The sequence below is a fragment of the Cervus elaphus genome, chromosome 10 (genome assembly GCF_910594005.1).
Source record: "Cervus elaphus chromosome 10, mCerEla1.1, whole genome shotgun sequence".
In the NCBI taxonomy this organism is placed as follows: Eukaryota; Metazoa; Chordata; class Mammalia; order Artiodactyla; family Cervidae; genus Cervus; species Cervus elaphus.
Genome location: NC_057824.1, coordinates 31,898,158 through 31,919,035, shown reverse-complemented (window position 1 = coordinate 31,919,035; position 20,878 = coordinate 31,898,158). Strand labels below are relative to the sequence as shown.

General features: G+C 43.8%; 1 protein-coding gene across 1 annotated transcript in view; it reads left to right on the top strand.

Moving 5' to 3' along the window:
- The window catches only part of GPR139 (G protein-coupled receptor 139), a 42,190-nt gene extending 21,917 nt beyond the window's left edge, over positions 1-20,273 (top strand). Inside the window, exon 2 of the mRNA XM_043915609.1 lies at positions 18,784-20,273. Within this exon, the coding sequence (XP_043771544.1) occupies positions 18,784-19,718 (935 nt within the window). The 3' untranslated portion in view covers positions 19,719-20,273. The remainder of the gene's footprint in view (positions 1-18,783) is intronic.
- Positions 20,274-20,878: the final 605 nt, after the last annotated feature.

The window sequence follows — 20,878 nt, the reverse complement described above, 5'->3', positions numbered from 1 at the left end:
GAGTGGGTTGCCGTTTCCTTCTCCAGGGGATCTTCCCCACCCAGGGATCAAACCCACATCTCCTGTGGCTCCTGCATTCCAGATGGATTCTTTCCACTGAGCCACCAGGAAAGCCCACTTTTTTCTGTAAGATAGCTCTAACAGAACTTAGAATAGAAGAATAGAATAAGTCGCTCAGTCGTGTCCGACTCTTTGCAACCCCTTGGACTGTAGCCTACCAGGCTCCACCATCCATGGGATTCTCCAGGCAAGAATACTGGAGTGGGTTGCCATTTCCTTAGTTGTCTTCAACTTCATTCAGAACAATTTTCTTAGATAGTATCATGACGGCTGTCATATCAGCATGCACTTTTTTTTCAAGTATCAAAATTGGTGAATTTTTATGTAGCCATTTTAATACTGAAGATGGAAGGGAAAAAAGCAACATTTTTAGCATATTATGCTTTATTATTTCGAGAAAGGTAAAAACACAACTGAAATACAAAAAAAAAATTGTGCAGTGTATGGAAAAGGGGTTATGACTGATTGAATGTGTCAAAAATGGTATATGAACTTTCTTGCTGAAGACCTTGATAGAAAAGTTGAAGTTGATAGTGATCAAATTGAGATATTAATTGAGAACGATCAACATTATACTTCACAGGAGATAGCTAATATACTCAAAATATGAAATTCATATTGAAATGAAAACCATTTGCACCAGTTTGGTTATATTAATCACTTTGATGTTTGGGTTCCACATAAGTTAAATGAAAAAAAAAAAAAACCTCCTTGACTGTATTTCCACATGTAATTCTCTGCTTAAACATAACAAAAATGTTCTATTTTTAAAGCAAATTGTAATAGGCAATGAGAAATGGATACTGTACTGTACAATAATGTGGAATGGAACACGGGGCAAGTGAAATGAACCACCACCAACCACACCAAAGACAGGTCTTTATTCAATGAAGGTGATGTTGTGTATATGGTGGGATTGGAAGTGAGTCGTCTATTATGAGCTCCTTCTCGAAAACCAAACAATTACTTCCAACAGTACTGCTCCCAATTAGACCAACTGTAGGCAGCACTTGATGAACACCATTCAGAATTAATCAACAGAAAATACATAATCTCCCAACAGGATAACACAAGACCACATGTTTCTTTGATGACCAGGCAAAAACTGTTACAGCTTGGCTGGGAAGTTCTGATTCATCTGCTGTATTCACCAGACATTACATCTTCAGCTTTTCATTTATTTTGGCCTTTACAAAATTCTCTTAATGGAAAAAATTTCAATTCCCTAGAAGACTGTAAAAGGCACTTAGAACAGTTCTTTGCTCAAAAAAATAAAAGTATTGGGAAGATGGAATTATGAAGTTGCCTGAAAAATGGCAGAAGGTAGTGGAACAAAATGGTAAATATATTGTTCAGTAAAGTTCTTGGTGAAAATGGAAAATGTGTCTTTTATTTTTACGTAAAAAACTAAAGGAAATTTTTGGCCAACCCAGAGGTAGGAAGGGGCAGGAAGTTGGACTGAGTAAGGAGTCCTGGTGAACACACAAAGTCCTCTTCACCCCTGAGTCTTTTGGGTTGAGCTGGCGAGCAACAAAATGACCACTTACTGAGCACTCACTCTGTGCCAAACACGATTCTCAGCCCTTGATTTAATTCCCACAAGAACCCCAGGAGACAGGAATTATTATCCCCATTTTACAAATGAGGAACTTTAAGGCACAGAGTATTTAAGTAACTTAGCCAAGATCACAAAGCTAGAATTGACAAACTTGGGATTTAAGTCCACAAAGTCTGGTTTCCGAATTGGTGCTCCCCGCTTTCCAACAAGGGAAAGAGTTGATGCTCTAAGAAGCTGTCACATCCAGTGTACAAATGTGTGTGCATGCTCAGTTGTGACCCATGGACTATACCCCACCAGGCTCCTCTGTCCACAGAATTTTTTAGGCAAGAATACTGCAGTGGGTTGCCATTTCCTCGTCCCTGGTATCTTTCCCACCCAGGGATCGAACCTATGTCTCTTGCGTCTCCTGCCTTGATAGGCAGATTCTTTACCACTGTGCCACCTGGGATGAATACTTTTGAGCACCTACTAAATGCTAGGCATAGTAGTAATGCTCTACTGTATGAGGTTACTCAGTCTTCTTTTTTTAAATTTTATTTATTTATTTTTGGCTGCATTGGGCCTTCGTTGCTGCACATGGGTTTTCTCTAGTTGCAGCAAGTGGGGACTACTCTCTAGTTGCAGTGCACAGGCTTCTCATTGTGGTAGCTTCTCTTGTTAGGAGCACGGGCTGTAGAGTGCAGGCTTAGTAACTGTGGCTCATGGGCTCAGTTGCCCAATGGCATGTGAAATCTTCCTGGAACAGAAATAAAATCCATGTTGCATGCCTTGGCAGCCAGGTTCCTATCTACTGGATCACCAGGGAAGTCCCACTCAGCCTTCTTAATAAGCCCTTTGGGAAACAGTATTGTGCCCATTGCACAGATGAGGAAACCGAGTTAAGATCATGCCTGGACAACTAAATGGCTAATTTGAACCCAGATCCATCAACCATCTTAGGAGGAAACAGGAAAACTTTTCCAAGAGGCTACCTAGAGAGACTGAGTTTAGAGAGAAGACAGAGGACCGGGATAAGATCATGTCATCCTGGACAGAATGGAGTACCTGAGGAGTGACAGCCAGCTGATGAATGCTCCACAGAGAGTGCCTTGGGGAACCCATTCATCCACCCATCCATCCATCCATCTGTCACCCTTTTATTTCTCTAACATTGACAGAGTGCATACTCTTTTCTGCCCGGTGATAGGCCCCAGAGGTTCACAGAAAAAAAATACAGTCTCTGCCTCCCAGGGACTCCCAGTTAATGGATGATAAAGACTTTGAAGGAGATCATGATAAAAAGGTTCTAAATACTCTATCCAATAAGGTGCTTACCTCAGTGCATTGAGAACAGGAAAGGCTTTAAAAATAAAAAGTCTGCCAGGCAAAGTGGTATAGGCAGGGAAAGGATTCCAGCCAGAAGAAATAGCCCATCATGTGCTACAAAGCTAGGAAAAAGCACTGCACACTGGGGCAACAGCTCATAAAGTGAAGAGCATTTGCATGGGATGCAGAAGGGTGCTAATGATATCTGGTTGTTTGTGCAAAGACACGGTATTTTGCTATAGAGCAGAGGCCTCAAATCCGAGACCCATGGGGCACTCTGTGTATTTGTGTATGTGTGTGTTACTTGCAAGTCTATCTTGAAATATTGGATGACTCAGCCACAGTTGGCTTCCCTGTGGGAAAGAATGGTAAAGAATCCACCTGCAGTTCGATCCCTGGGTCAGGAGGATCCCCTGGAAACAGAAATGGCAGCCCACTCCAGTATTCTTGCCTAGAAAATCCCATGGACAGAGGATCCCAACTGGCACAGCCGCAGTTGGCTGGCATTCCCTTCGGGAAACCACTTGTTGGTGTTCAGTTTCTCAGTCGTGTCTGACTCTTTGCAACCCCATGGACTGCAGCACGCCAGGCTTCCCTGTCCTTTACTATCTCCTGGAGTTTATTCGAACTAATGTCCATCGAGTCAACGATGCCACCCAACCCTCTCATCTTCTGTCTCCCCACTCTCCTGCCTGCAATCTTTCCCAGCATCAGGAAAACCACTAGGTGGAACTGAACAGTGGCTGCTCTCTTGAAAGGGGATATAAGCCAGGGAGCTGACTAAAGGCCCCTGCAGGCTCACCTCACACATTGATGTCATCTGCCTGGTGTCTTGTGCCATCTGAGTTTATACACCATGGCATAGTCATTGAAGGGAGCAAGGAGTTTGAATGACTCCTCATGCTGCCTTGGGATGACTTATTCAGTAAGATCTCAGCACCCTGAGCCCAGGGTCTTGTACTCCTTGAGAGACTGATCCAGGCTTGGCACATAGTTAGGCATCACTAAATTTATACTGAACTGAAATTGGATTCACATGGAAGATTCTGGCACAAAACATGGAGAGGCTGATAGTCTTTAAAAGATCTCTCTCCCACTGAACACTAAATTAATTTCCAATTACCCTTGATCACATAACCTGACTTATTTTCCACAGTAAACACTTAGCAACATTCCAGTCTGTTCAAAACTATGACAAAGCCCTTTCCTGCATGTCTACAATGCCACATTAATCTACATTCATAATCATTCATTCATGCATTCATTCAACAGATATTTAGAGCACCTACCACATGCCTAGGGCTTCTTTCATGGATCAGTGGTAAAGAATCCACCTGCCAATGCAGGAGATGCAGGTTAGATCTCCGGGTTGGGAAGATCCCCTGGAAAAGGAAATGGTAACCCACTTGTGTATTCTTGCCTGGGAAATCCCATTGACAGAGGAGCCTAGTGGGTTACAGTACATGCGTGCTATGTCGCTGCCGTTGAGTCCAACTCTATGTGACCCAATGGCCTGTAGCCCACCAGGCTCCTCTGTCCATGGGGATTCTCTAGGCAAGAATACTGGAGTGGGTTGCCATGCCCTCCTCAAGGGCATCTTCCCTACCGAGGGACTGAACCCGGGTCTCTTGTGTCTCCTGCATTGGCAGGCGGGTTCTTTACCCACTGAGCCACCTGGGAAGCCTGAGTTACAGTACATGGGATCAAAAGAGTCAGACACAACTTAGTGACTAAACAACAATCATATACCTGGGACTGTGTAAGAGGTTGGCAATATGTTAATGGTAATAAGCAAATACACTTCCTGCCCTTCTGGACTTCTAACTTAATAGTTATGGTGTTAAAATTATGTGGCCTATATGGTACCATGCACTCTCCATGTATTAATTCATTTAATGCTCACAAAAGCCTGTACTGCATCATTATCTTTTACATAGATGTGCCAACCGAAGCTCAGAGAGGTTAAGTAAATTGTCCAAGGTCACACAGCTAGAAAGTGGCAGAAGCAGGTTTGCACCCTAGCAGCAAGGCTCCAGAATCTTTACTCTTTGCCTCTTTTCATTCTGGGATGACACTGAGAGTCCCTGAAGTGCCTCCCAAATCATCAAAGAAGTGGTCGTAGGAGTTGTGGTCAGTGTTGGTGGTATCTATAGCAATGGAACCCTGGGTAAGTAGATTAACCTTTACACCATGTCCTGGGACTTTGGTTATCCTAGTGAGTGGGATTTGTTTCTTGGCATCGCATGGTATTGCTTTTCCTTCTCTTAACTTGGAGACATTTGATGCAGACCTTATACTAGAAAGCAGCTGGAGGTGCGAAGTAGACAGCTGATTGCTGCAGGTTATACTTGGCTTTGGCTGCAAGGCAACCAGCTGCCCCTAGGAAATGGCCCCTGGGAAGAGAGCCTTCAGGCTAGAAAGACAGCTTGGGTTATTAGCTGAAGAATTATTTGTTTAATTTATCTATTATGTTCCTCGTTCTTGACTGGGTCACCTATGGCCCCATTTCCTTTGATCATGCAGTGCTCTTCACACTTTCATGCAGCTTTCCCAGGCCCCAAAGTCAGAATTCATTCCCACTTTCTCCCTGTGGGCCCAAGAAAATGCCTGGGCCCCCTGGGTCACACTCGCTTCTCAGTCATGCAACCTCTTTCCCTTTCTGCCTCCCTTGCCAGTGGAGAGAGACTTGCCTCCCTGTTCCAGCAGCCTCAGAATGCCACATAACACCTGCCCAGCACATGCTTTTTGAATGAGAAAAGATCCAGAGAAACATGTGATTCACCCAAGGCCTCAGAACTAGTAGGTAGCAGAACAGACCTCTACTTGGTTAAAATAGATCGTAAGCCCCTTGTGGACTCATTCCACCTGTGTGTTTGCACACCATTGCATGTGCAATGCGTGACCCACTGCCTGGTGCAAGATAAATGTTTGTGAAATGAGTAAATGAGTGCCAGCCTGCTTTAATTGTCCCATTGTCCTTGACTGCATGGAAGAAGACAGGCAACAGGAATGAAGCTTTCATACTGGCTGTGTTTTATATGCATGATTGATAAGAAATTTGCCCATAGCTGCAAATACCTACCCCCAGCAGCCACTGGGACACAGATGGATGGTGCTTAGCGCAAGATGTTTAATCAAGCAGTGACAACCTGAGCGGAGCCACAATTAGCCTCTGACACCCGAGTGAACTCCAGATGAAGAGCCCAGAAGCCTCTGATTTCCTGTTGGTCCCCTGACACCCAGTGACCATCACTCTGGGTCCACAAAACTGTCAAGCAAATGAGCATCCTGTGCACACAGCAGCCACCAGTGGCAAGCACCTGGGGTGAATCCCAGGGAGGACTAGCTGATGTGAGCACCATTCCATATCTGGAGGAGCCATGGAGAGGGCCCCAGTCATATGCCTTATACTTAGAGGAAGAAATTAGACCCTCAGAGGCAGAGATGAACCCCCTGTCTCTTTATCCTTGCTTATTCCCAGGGGTTGGGAGTGGTAGGTGTTCTTTAAAAAAAAAAAAAAAGAACTTCTTGCTTTGTATTGGGATATAGCCAGTTAACAATGTTGTGATAGGTTCGGTGAACAGTGAAAGGATTCAGCTATATGTATACCTGTTTCCATTCTCCCCCAAGCTCCCGTCCCATCCAGGCTACTACATATCATTGAGCAGAGTTCCATGTGCTATGCAGTATAGTATGTCCTTGTTGGTTATCCATTTTCAATACAGCAGTGTGTACATGTCCATCCCAAACTCCCTATCCCTCCCTCCCCATCTTTCCCCCTGGCAGCCATGTTTGTTCCTTAAGTCTATGAGTCCCTTTCTATTTTGTAAGTTCATTTGCATCATTCCTTTTTAGATTCCACATATAAGGAATGTCATATGATAGTTTGCCTTCTCTGTCTGATTTACTTCACTCAGTATGACAATCCCAGGGCTTCCCAGGTGCGCTAAGTGTAAAGAACCCACCTGCCAATGCAGGAGATGTAAGAGACCCGGGTTCGATCTCTGGGTTGGGAAGATCTTCTGGAGGAGGAAATGGCAACTCACTCCAGTATTGTTGCCTGAAAAATCCCATGGGCAGAGGAGCCTCATGGGCTACAGTCCATGGGGTCACAAAGAGTCAGACATGGTTGAAGTGACTCAGCACTTAGTATGACCATCTCTAATCTCTAGGGCCATCCACGTTGGCTCTATTTCATTCTTTCTAATGGCAGAGTAATAGCTCATTGTATATATGTACTACATCTTCTTTATCCATCCCTCTGTCGATGGACATTTAGGTTGCTTCCATGTCTTGGCTACTGTAAACAGTGCTGCAATGAACATTGGGGTGCATGTACCCTTTTTGGATCATGTTTTTCTCAGGATATATGCCCAGAAGTGGCACTGCTCAATTTTTAGTTTTATAAGGAACCTCCATACCATTCCCCATAGTGGCTATACCAGTTGGTGAGTATTCTTGAAGGACTTACAAATCCTCTGTAGGGAATTTTTCCCTCAGCTACCTCATGCCATATACATGCCAGCTGATACTCACTGTTAAAAAAATAAAGAAAGAAAGAAACAGAGAAAGAATTGACCCATTTCTACTTAATGGTCAGTTCCCTCGAGCTAATGATGGAAGGAACTGAATGAACAGGTCCATCAAATGGACTCTAAAGTCTAATAAGTTGTTTTTGAGTTCTAGGTCCAGCACACATTTGATATCTAATCTGGGCCAGACTCTTAACCCACTGAGCCTCCATGTTCTCAACTCTATAATGGGCCTATCAATAAATAGTATCTATCTCCTAATGTTGTGTGAGGATTAAATTTGATTCCAGTAAAAACTCTAACAAGTGAGCCACAATAGCAAGTGCCTGGTAAAGGGAATCACTATTAATAAATGTCCCAATTATTACTGCACATGCTCAGTCCTTGTATTACAGATCTGTGTGAGTGGAAGAACTGGAAGAGGCATTTGACCCTTTTGCATCCAACTTCAGTCAACTTCTTCACCCTCTGAGCCTCAGTCTCTCTCATCTATAATAAAGGGATGAAAAGAGTACCTACTTTATTAGCAAATATTGGATATTTGAAAGTGAAAGTGTTAGTCACTCAGTCATGTCTGACTCTTTGCAATCCCATGGACTGTAGCCTGCCAGGATCCTCTGTTCATAAAATTTTCCAGGCAAGAATTCTGGAGTGGGTTGCCATTCTGTTCTCCAGGGTATCTTCCCAACCCAGGAATTGAACCCAGGTTTCCTACACTGTGGGCAGATTCTTTACTATCTGAGCCCACTCAGGAAGCCTTCTTGGATATTTAATATTAGATAATGTTTGATGTTATAGACATGAAATATCCTTCATGTATACGAAGAGCTGAGTTCAGGGCCCGACACACAGTAAACACTCAATAACTGTTAGCTGCCCTGAGAGGATGGTGAGGGATCTTCCTCTTTCCTTCTCTTTGCCTTGGCACATACTGGTCACACTCTCTGGGAGCCCTTCCCTGTGTACCTGTGAAACCTCTGCCCATCTTTACCAAATGAGAGCTATGATACTATTTTTCTAATTTTTGCTTTACTAATTGGCTCACTTTGCAGATCTGGAAATTGAGGCTCTGAGAAGGGAAGTGACTTGTCCAGGAGCATAGAAGCATCTATGTGAGAACTCAGTCTAATCCCAAGGGGTCTCCTAACAAAATTGGAAAGGCTAAGGATGCTTTCTTTTTTCAGTTTTATCAAGATATCATTGGCATACATCACTGCATAAGTGTAAGGTGTACAGTACGATGACTGACTTACGTATATTATGAAATGATTACTCCAATAAGTTTAGTTGACATCCGTCATCTCATACAGATGCAATACAAGAAGAAAAGAAAGCAGAAAAAGAAACAAAAATAGTTTTCCTTGTGATGAGAACTCTTAGGATTTACCCTCTTAACTTTCATATGTAACATACAGCAGCTGAAGGACATTTTCACTGACCGAATATGAAAAGTGAGTCAGAGGTCTCTTCCAGAGCCAGTTCTCCAAACCTCAAGAACTATGCTGGGAGAAGCCCCACCTAGGTTTGTGCTATTGCCTCTGCATCAGGCTTTTGCCTGGTTCAGTTTGTCGCCATCACAGGACTGGTCATCACACTCAAAGACACTAACGGAGACCACTTACCACACGCTCTCCCTGTTCGAGGCACCATGCCAAGAGCTTTATCTGTGTGTGCTTCCCTCCAACCCTCAAAATAGCCCTCTGAACCAGACACCACTGTTACCCTCATTTATCAATTTCCCCCTTAATTTACTTGCCCAAGAGTGCCAGTGAGAAATGTGAGGATCTGGAGCGCTAACCCAGCTCCTCCAGACTCCAAAATTCATGCCTCTCACTTTAACCCAAGCCCATCCTTTCTGATAACTCTTCTGCTCTGTGTTTTCTGGCCAGTCACCTCAAGCCCTGCCCACATGTGTCTCTGTGACAAAAGCCCCAGAGCTGAGAAAACACAGCTGCATCCTTCCCTCGGTACAAAACTTGACCCAGAATGGCACCATCAAGTGCTCTCGAAATGCTTCTTAGACTTCCCAGCTATGCCAACTTGGGCAGGTGGCTCACCCTTTCTTTATATGAGTTTCTCCTCATTTGTAAAATGGAGATCAGAGAATGCTCACACTGCCATTTTATATACTTCTCTAAACCAACTCACTTTTTAAATAAAGTTATTTTATGCACAGGCTTTTATCACTGCCCTAAATGGAAAAATAACATTCCTCTGCTGCTGCTACTGCTAAGTCACTTCAGTCGTGTCCGACTCTGTGTGACCCCATCCCTGGGATTCTCCAGGCAAGAACACTGGAGTGGGTTGCCATTTTCTTCTCTAATGCATAAAAGTGAAAAGTGAAAGTGAAGTCCTCTAATACCATTTAAATTAAATGCATAACTTTGAAAGTAAAAATGTTCATCAGCAAATCTCATAAAATCATCTCATCTATACAAAGCCACCCAGCATATAGTAGATGCTCAATATATGGCAGTCATAAGAAAATGAAGCTTGGCACTGAGAAGTGTGGTTTGAAAACATTTGAGTCTTTGGCCAACTTGAACGTGGTTTCCCAGTTGAGAATCTAGTAGTTGTCATGGTTACCCAAAGAAGCTGCCTCTGGTCAAAAAGCCAGAATCAATGTTACTGTCAAGAGAAGGCCAACTGATTGGCCTTTGGCCTAGATGCTGACTCCCTTCTCCCCACTGCCCTGAGTCAGGCTGGCCTGGGGCGGCAGCCATCTTAGCTCTTGCTGACTAGGCAACCGCAAAGGCAGGCTTGGTTGATGGTGGCTTAGTCGCCGCTAAGTTGTGTCCGACTCTTGTGACCCCATGGACTGTTGTCCGCCAGGCTCCTCTGTCCATGAGATTCTCCAGGCAAGAATATTGGAGTAGGTTGTCTTGCTAGGTCTCAACTAGTCCTGATCAACACCGGGAACTACTATTTCCTTAAGTTCTGAGGGAAAGGAAAGCTGCACCATGGATCCAGGTCCTAAGACTTCCTCACGGCAAATCTGCACAACAGGTTTTTTTTCCCCCCATGACGGCAGACATCACCAATCCATCACAGCACTACCAAACACAGGTGTGGTTTTGGGAAAATTTTCAATATGATGCCCAGCAGCCCCGATCAATCAATTGAAGATTTAATATTTCTGTCATCCCTGCCTCAAGCTGTGCTCTCACTCTAGGCATGAGATCCTAGAGGGATTCAAAGAAAGCGGGAAACACTGATTCAACTTTGAAAAGAATATTTAAATGCTAAATGTGGCGACAAATAGTATAACAGTGAAGGGCATGATAGTAAAGTTACAAAGAAAATTAAAGGGCTATCAAAATAATAACTAGAATTTAAAAAGAACAAAGGCTATTTCAGAGAATGGAAGAGACAACTGAATCAAGTAGTAAAGCACAATGTTTTTTCTCCACCAAACAGAGAAACAAAGAGGAGGCTGAAGGTGAAATACAGATGCAGCTAGAGGGATTGGGAATGAAGAATTTTCAGATAAGGTGACAGGACTGTAATGCCTGGAATGATCCATAGAGGTAAATGGGACTCTGCTATGGATTCACTGAGAGCTCAGATTCTCTCCTATTCAGCTCTACTTCCAGCATGGGGTCTGGCCTCTAGTTCAATATTGTCTGCTGAACTGAACTATGTGTTCAGGCCAGGTATGAAAAGTAACAACTAATGTTTACAGAGTGCTCACCATGTTCTGGGAACATTTTACACACTTTATTTCCTCTATCTTTCTATCAGTCTGTCAGGCGAGTGTATGCTCCTCGGTTCTGTCTCATCACAACCAAGATTTGGAGTGACGGACCTTAAAGCCCTCGGCGTGTCACAGATCTCAGGTCTTGGACAGACCATGTTATAGCTCTCAGGTCTCGAACGGACCATGTTATAGCTCTTAGACAAATCAGTGTTACAGCTCCATGTTACAGCTCTATTTTATTTAGATAATAGCAGGAAAATCCATCCTCGGGGCGTGAGGGCATGTTGACCCAAAGACGCCAAGAGAAGAGTGCCCCAGTGTGCAGGAAAGAGAGGGAGAGAGAGGGAGAGACCACCCAGCCCTTTGGCTTCTTTTTTTATATGTTTTCCCCCCGCCCTGCCCCGGGCCTGCTCTACGTAAATTGGGCTAGCCAGGAGTGTTTTTTGTTTTACCTGAGGTCCTCACTCTGGTCCTTGGACCTTCCTTTGTTCTATTTTTGCAGGCTTTTCCCTTCCTTGTCTTTTAGCCACTGCCATTCTGGACTCCTGTTTCCTATTCTAACTACCTAACAAGTCTATGATGGTACCATTTATATTGATGCCAAATTCACAGATGTAGGAACTGAGGCTCAGGGAGATTAGTCACTCTACTTCATAACTTCTTCCACTATGATTTGCAACGTTTAGCCTGCAAAGAGCAAAAGGAACAAACGGCCCTTCCAGGAACCTTGAAGGCATCTCTCAGGGATTACCTTCCTGCGAGGTGGGGCCCCACTGCCTGATCTCCACTCCACCAGCCACAGTCAGGTTCATGCCTCTAACAACCAACTTCAGGAAGGACATTCCACATTCCCTGGCTTCTGCCCTGGAGCAAGTGGAACGACAGGAAACAAGGATGGCCACTGGCCAGCAGGCAGTGCCTGGGGTTGGGAAACCCTTCCCTGCTCCTCTCCTAGGAGCCCTCAGGAGGGCACAACCTCCTGAAGACCTCCTGACACCATCCACAGAGGTCAAAAAAACTGAATACCAAGTCTTGTCAGCATCATCTTCCCCACCACCCCGCCTCCACTGGAGACAGGAGATTCTCTTGATACTGATGGGGTAGGAAAGGTCCAGAGGGGGTGGGGGCAGAGTCAGTCAGCAGATGCAGAAGCAGTCTGGGCATGTGGGGGTAGGTTAGGGTGCATTTGTTTTCCTTGGGTTTTGTGGCCCCTTCTTTGGGGAAAGGAGAGAGCATCTTGAGTGGGGAACGGTTTGAAGAGCAGTGAGGGAGCAGTTAAGGATAAGACAGCTGAGAGCTCTTAACCTGAGAAGACACAGCACCTAGGAAGCAATGTCTGTGTAGGAAAATGGGGAGGGGCATTGGGCTGCTTCTTGGGCTTGAGCTCTCAAGAATACCTGGTGTTCCCAAGCAGAGTGGGGCAGAGCCCAAAGCCCTGTGGGCCTCTTTTAAAGGCATTCAGGGAACACCCCCAGGGGTTTCAGAATTGCCCTTTAGGCTCAGCTGGGGCACTCAAGGCACAACTAATTAGAGGCGGGGGGTGTCCCAAGCTGAGTGCTGTCCTGCCACCAAGTTGAGCCCTCCTCATAGCACACAGTGTGGGTCTGCTCTGCTCCTTGAGGAGCCACAGGTAACAGGCTGGGCTCTCGGGTCTTCCCTGATATCCACCAGGAGGCTGGGCACCTCCGGGTAGTGGTAACACACTTCTGGATGCAACTGATGCCACACATTCTCTGCAGTGGGGGCACAGATGACAAAGACATTGGTCTAAGGGTGGGAGAGTGTGCAAGAGGGTCGTACTTCTCCTGGCCCTGCATCCCACAGGTTTGGGCCCACCATGCCCTCAGAGCACTGTAATCATCAAACACTGCGGAGCTGTACTCCTCGGAGGAGGCATCAGTTGTGTAGCTCTGAGCCCCATCACCCGCCACTACACACCGGATGCTCTGCACCGTGGGTGGGGCAGCTGCAATGGAAACAATGCCTCCTTCCACTTCTGGCTCCTCTAGACGCAGCAACCTGGTGCCGTCCCCACCACAGGGGATCCGGGGCAGTAGCAGCAACTTGGTTCAGGCTTCCAGAGCTAGCATCATTTTGTTTCCCCTTTCTCCACTCCAAGATCTGTAATTGAAAAGATAACAGCAAGGGAAGTGACAGCCCAAAAGAGGCGATGTCCATTCACACAATTCAGCCCCCACAGCTGATCTAAACAAGGACAGTGCTGATTTCTTGCTTGCAGGACTTGGAAATTGCTTTTCCTAAAAATCTGTCCTTGAGGTACCTTCCAGCAGCCACATAAATAACACCACTGGAATTGCTCAGAATGTCAGGGGGTCCTTCTGTATCTGTAGGACATGAGGACTGCCTCTTCTAGTGCAAAAGATGGACATCTGAAGGGGGGGTTCATTTAAGTCACAGGGGATGGTGGCTGAAAGGGTTGAATGGTTCTCTTTTTGGATATTCGCAAGAACATGATTTAGGATGCAGAGAGAGAGGATTTGCAGAAGGTAATCCCAGGAATTTAATCAGCCCAAATACACAACTCTCTATTCTTTTTGGAAGACCTGCATGGACCAAACAGCTGTGGTATCAGTGGCCTGCTCTAGTTCACATAACTGCCACTGCAGTCAGAAAGTGCTCTTTGATGTCTAACCTAAATCTTTTTGTAGCTTCAGCTTGAGCTCCTTTCCTTCTTACAAATTCTATTAGCTGTCTTTAGGAAAAGAGGAGGCAGACAGGGAGGGAAGGAGGGTGGAAGGAAGGGAAAAGGGAGAATGGAAGGGAAGGAAAGAGAGGGGAAGAAAAAAAATGTGTTATCCTTTAAACCAGCATTTCTACTTTGGAGAACATATTCTACAGAAATATGCAAAGATGTTTAATGAAGCTCTGTAGTGGCCAAAATAATAAAATAAGGACTGTCGAGTCATAGGTGAGTATTTCATTAATATTGTTGACATAGGAAAATTCTAATTTCTAATTTAAAAAAAAAAAAACCAGCTTGCACAACAGTATTAGTGTATGATCTCATTTTGTGGTGATGATCATATTACTAATTATATTTATCATTATAGGCATATAAATATCCTGGAGAAACAAATGCCAAATGGTTAACCTCTGTTCTGGTTGCAGCATCGTAAACTATTGTAAACCAGTACTTAGAGCCTTAACACAACAGTTTCGGATTACTTATCCTGGTTCTTAGGCTGACTGGGCTCAGCTGGAAGGCTCTTGCTTGGGGTCTCTTGCAGTTGCAGCAGAGGGGCAGTTAACTGGGACTGCAGTTATTGGGGGTTCCATTGAGCTGGACATCCAAGAGTGCTCACTCACGTGACAACTGATGTTGGATGTCAGCTATGAGCTCACCTGGGGTTTTCAATCAGAGTCCCTTCACACGGCCTCTGCAAGTGACATGGACTTCTCACAGTTGGACTCCAAGATAGAGCATCCCAAAGCCAGTTTTCTTTTGAAAAACTTGCAGTCCGGTTGTACAGTGTCACTCCCACAATAGTCTACTGGTTAAAAGTGAGTCACGGGACCAACTCGGAATCAAAAGGAAGAGACTACACAAAGGCATGAATACCAGGAGGTGGTTCACTGAGGGTCATCTAAGCAATTAGATATTGTAATGTTTCTAGAAAATGGGATTTGAACAGACTTTCACTTTCCAGTGTCTGATGTAATAGTTAAATGTACAAACGCAGGAGACAAAGAGCCTGGCTGTCCTGGCTCACCACTCACTTTCTGTGTGACCTCAAACAAGTTACTTATAGCCTCTCTGAGCCTCAAAGCTTTCAGATAACTGTTATGACCTCAGCCTGGTTGTAAAGATTAAATTGAAGTATTGTGTGTAAGATGCTTAAAAATAAATGCTCAATAAAAGTGAGATAATAATATTATTATACACTGATTTGTTTAATTTTTACAAGTATATTTTGCTTTTATAACTGAAAAAAATAATTTTCAAAGACCAAAAAAAAAAAAAAAGAGAGAGACATGTAGCAGAATTCAGAGATGTAAACTCAGAACTCCCAGTCAGGGCTCTTCTGAGGAATCTGAAGGTACTCTTGGTCCTCATAGACATAGAAAATACCTCAGGAAGACCTTCACCCTTCCCCTCTGCTCCAGTCAACCATCCAGTGGTGGGGTCTGACAGTCTGACCTGTGTTGTTCTTTTAGCTGTTCCCCAAATCCTCTCAAATTTGAGTATGGTAAGCTGCGAAGTATAGGAAATGAATTCCCCCAATAATATAACCAAGAAGCTTTGCAATCACAAGACGTGGGCTTTATATTACCCAGGAGCTTAAACCTGTCCAAAGACAACATTGACAGAAAGGATTTGTTTTTTAGAAGCATTGACATTTTGATCATGAAGTCCATGGGGACTTGCTTGGGTGGGATTTGGTTGGGTTTCCACACAACAGATTCTTGGGCCAGTTAGTTTGAGAAAAAAAACTGAGAAATGGAATTTCAGGCAGTGATGACTCGGGTTCCTTCGCTTATTCAACCTTTATAAATACACACAGGCCCTGTCAACACCACTCCTTTTCTTTGGGGAAAAAAAACTGTCACAGTGGAAATGAAAGGATTTTTCAATGTGAGGAATTATAGCAAATGTCAAACCTTAAGAGTTGAAAATTCTACCTCCTCATTTCTTTTTCAGAAAATCAATACACAGGCACTGTTCCATTCCCCTCTGGGTCTCTGTGGCTCACACATCTCTCTCATCCCAAGGATGTCTTAAGTGTTCTTGATGTTGCCTTAGGGGCAAATCTACCTGCATGAAAGAAATGGGAAACTCAATGGCTGTGGGTTAGTTTCTTGAGAGACGCAATTACTAGGAACTTAAGGAAATGTCAAATATGAATGGCTGGCAATTTCGTTTGGAGCTGATGACTTGCCTGGCTTAAAGCATTAATTAGATGGAGCTTGAATAATTTTAAAGAGTTTGGTTATGGAAAATTTTTAGCACTACACAACAAATAGGTTTCGATGAAGAAGTAAGAGATGGTGGTGAAGAGTCACTCTCTGCAGAATATATACAGTCAGCTCTCTGTATTTGTAAATGGGAACCCACAGAGTCAGAGAGCCATCTGTACTCTACAATTTTATATACAGGACTTGAGCACTGACAGATTTTGGTGTCACAGGAGGGTTCTGGAACCAATACCCTGTGGATACTAAAGGATGACTGTATAACATTTTTTTCTGGAGAGACCTCAGCATTTATTCATTCTGTCCCCCCTTATAAGTCGGGAGCAGAGCAGGGATATGAGAGAGTGTGTGGGCATTATTTAATGAATGGAAAAAAGAGGTTCTGAGAAACATTGGCACTTTTCTAAGTCAGAGGCAGCCTAGAGAACAGGAATCACTTTTCTCTGGCTTGAAACAAAGTGGAACTTGAGATGCCATAAAGTCAGACAAAGCTGGATAAGTAAATATTTGAAATTTCAGGATTAACAATGCAAAGAATTTTGCAATGGGCTTCTTTTCTTAGGTGTTGACTTAAAGTTTACTTATAATTTTTCTTTATTATACAGGGTGTAACATACCTGCATGCTACTCCCACCCCTGCTTAGAAGTATTGATATTATCACATGGTTTCGAGCTTGGGTATTAGTCCTGGGTTTGAATATTGGATAATTAATATAACTGGTACCTTAACTCTCCACCACTTCCGAATGTTATTTCAAGGTGTTTTGAACAAGAACAAGGACAGCACAGACTTAAACAAACAATCAAAAGCCTGACAGTTCCAAGTACAGAGGTTATGGAGCCACCGGAACTCTCATACGCTACTGCTGGGAGTACAGATTAGTAAAATCACTCTACAGAGCAGTGTAGCAATATCTGGTAAAGACGTTGATGCAAGTACTCTGAAACGTAGTAAACACACTTCTAATATGTATACTACCTGAGAGAAACTCTCACACGTAGCTACCTCTCACAGAGAGTCGTGTCAAGGTATTAACTATAGCAGATTGAAAGAGCAAAATCCTGAAACCAGTTTAAATGTGTGTGTGTGTATATATATACACATATATAAATGTCTATATAATATGGCAGTATACATATACACTATAGACAGCTAGATGTATATGTCTATGTAGTATGTGTATATGTACATAGAGACATGTATAGACATGTTTGTATATGCATAAATATGTCTATGTATAAGTGAATAAATAAATTGTGGCAAATTTATTAATGGAATTGCTCTATAGTCATTAAGATGAGTGAAACAGATCTCCATGTATCAATAAAAATAGATCTCAAAGCATCTTGTTGAGTGAAAAACATCCCCATGTAGAGTGGCAGCTTCTGCATAAAAGAAAGTTAAGATTGTGCAAACGTGGCCCTAGAGACGACAGCACTGTGGCTGTCTCTAGGGAGGGAACAGGAGAAGGAAAGGATGAGCTGGAACAATTTCAAAGACTTCAACTACATCTATAGCGTCATTTCTTCTTTAAAAAAAAAACTAAAGCATATGTGGCAGGATGTTAACATTTGTTTAATCTGAGTGATGAATACGCCAGGGTATGTATATCAAAGACATTTTCACTTGTGAACTATTGTGAAATAACTTTAAAGATGCATGCAAGAAAGGCAGCCCTGGATACCAGCCTTGCCACTGCACTTCAAACAAGGGACATAAATTCTCTGAGACCCTTGTTTGCAAAATATGATTAACCATGTTCAAATTTCAGAGTTGGTTATGAGTTAATGAAAGTGTAGAATGACTTTCAGATGTTATCCATTGGGATATCCTTTTAGAATGAGTCCCTAATGACTTGCCAGATGTATCTTATTCAGAGAGACATTTGCTTCTTAAAATTGATCAGAAATTATGTGGATGCGTTTCAAAACAATTCTGATCCCCAGAAAAATGTATTGCTACTCTTTTTGCAAAACTATATACATATGTATTACACAGACATGTAAAGCACTAATTATTTAACTATGATTGCCCCGAGGGAAGGGTAATTGGGTTGGAGAATAAGAGTGGAAGGAAATTTTACATTTCTCTGCTTTTAACTTTAATTATGTACCCTGTGTGTAGACTACTTATTCTAAAATATATATAATTTATTTTAAAAATAATCTAAAGGTCATAACCTTCTCCATTCTAAACCCACTTACAAAGGAAAGGTCTTAAAATCTAAGTTCTAAAGATTCTTAAGAGGACATATAGTCCAATCTCCTGCCTGAGCACAGAAAACGCCATTCCAGCCCCATATCCTCCTTGAAGCCAGACAAAAGAAAGAGCACAGAATTAAGGATTAGGGGATATGAGTTTGGATCCTGTCACCATGAATTACTAACTCTTGACTCTAAGTGAGTTCCTTAAGTTCTCTGAGCCTCAGTTTCATTTCTGAAGTGAGGACAACAGCAGCACCACTGTCATGATTGTGTGAGGACAGATAAAGCACAATGTGAACTTGAAATTTTGTCAAAATAGTATCAAGATGTTTGTGTGAGATGCAACTGCAGTACAGAAGTTTCCCTCAAGAACATGGGTTCAGTCCCTTTGATTTCCATGGGAGTGCCCAATACACTATTCCTAAGGGGCCCCTAGTAACCAATGAAGACATCTTGCTTCAGATGTAAACCAGATTCTCTTCTCTCCACAGCAAATATCCTAACCGTGATCATCCTCTCTCAGCTGGTGGCTAGGAGACAGAAGTCTTCGTACAACTATCTTTTGGCACTTGCTGCTGCTGACATCTTGGTCCTCTTTTTCATTGTGTTCGTGGACTTCCTATTGGAAGATTTCATCTTGAACATGCAGATGCCTCAGGTACCCGACAAGATCATAGAAGTGCTGGAATTCTCATCCATCCACACTTCCATTTGGATTACTGTTCCATTAACTATTGACCGGTATATCGCAGTATGCCACCCGCTCAAGTACCACACAGTCTCCTACCCAGCCCGCACCCGGAAAGTCATCGTAAGTGTTTACGTCACCTGCTTCCTGACCAGCATCCCCTATTACTGGTGGCCCAACCTCTGGACTGAAGACTACGTCAGCACCTCTGTGCATCATGTCCTTATCTGGATTCACTGCTTCACTGTGTACTTGGTACCCTGTTCCATCTTCTTCATCTTGAACTCAATCATTGTGTACAAGCTCAGGAGGAAGAGCAATTTTCGCCTCCGTGGCTACTCCACGGGCAAGACCACGGCCATCTTGTTTACCATCACCTCCATCTTTGCCACGCTCTGGGCCCCACGCATCATCATGATCCTCTACCACCTTTATGGGGCGCCCATCCAGAACCCCTGGCTGGTGCACATCATGTCCGATGTGGCCAACATGCTGGCCCTTCTGAACACGGCCATCAACTTCTTCCTCTACTGCTTCATCAGCAAGCGGTTCCGCACCATGGCGGCCGCTACTCTCAAGGCCTTCTTCAAGTGCCAGAAGCAGCCCGTCCAGTTCTACACCAACCATAACTTTTCCATAACAAGTAGCCCCTGGATCTCACCGGCCAACTCACACTGTATCAAGATGCTGGTATACCAGTATGACAAAAATGGAAAACCTATAAAAGTATCCCCATGACCCCGTAGGTTCGGCACCTAGTGCCTCTGCATAATCCATTTCCAGATGGGAATGTGGCCCATCCTGTGGCTGAAGAGCTCTCCTTAAGAGTGCTAACCTGATTTCCTGTCTCCACAGACTGAGCAACTTTCAGACTGGTAGATGAGAAGAGATGGAGGAGAAAAACAACAAAAGCTTGAATCTTGTTTTCATTTATGCATTTGTTTCCACCAAGTCATGTAGACGGCAAAAGTCTCTACCAGTTGGAAGATGTCATTGGAGGTTGTGTCGTTCTCCTGTGGCCTGTAAGGACACACCAGAAAGAAATAGTCTATGGACTTAGGCTTAGCATCATCCACAGTCATTGGGAACTGCTCCTTTACGTGACACATCACGCCACAGTAGCACATAGCTGAGCCCACACTCTTCTTCCAAGAACTGAGGTCATCCATCATTTCCCTGTGTTGTTACCAGCAGCTAACAATGCAGACAAATTCGGGAATTTTCCAAGGGCTCCCTTTGTCCTAGGGAGGGTTTTGGTCTTGAAGTGGCCCTGAAATACTTATCTGCAGAATGACACTGAGGGGGCAGGGGAGGATTGAATCCTGCCCATGATTGAATCTGGCCAGAGTTTCTGTGAAAATGCTCCAAACCAACAAAACCATGACCCTCGGACCCTCAAGGGTCTAAGATGCAGTCTTTCTATTTGCCATGATGTATAGGTTTTATCTAACACCTCCAAAACAACCCTGGTGTGCAGGGCCATAGGAGGAATTCTTGAGCCCAGAAAACAAAAAATAAGCCCACTCTTGCCATTGTTTCAATCCACCCTTGAGTCAGCTGTGTATGATCTCTTTACTGAAATAGCTTCTTGTTGCCGTGGCACTCAAGCTTCCTGGAGAAGCCTTTATGTGTAGAGTTGCCAACCCTGCCACCCTGCTTGCTGAAGCCCTCACCAAACTGTTTTATTTGAAGTGACTTTTGAACTGGATTTAATTTTCGAGGGTCAGGAACTGTAGCTCTCCAGGTGTGAAGGGAGGCAATCTCAGCTCCACCCCACAGTCCAGCTGGCTTTGCCATTTGGCCACAAATGGTGATGGGAAGGTGCCCATGTTGTCTGCATGTCTGCCCTTTGATGCATATGGCTCAAAAGGGTGGTGCCAGTTTTCAATGATGCTATT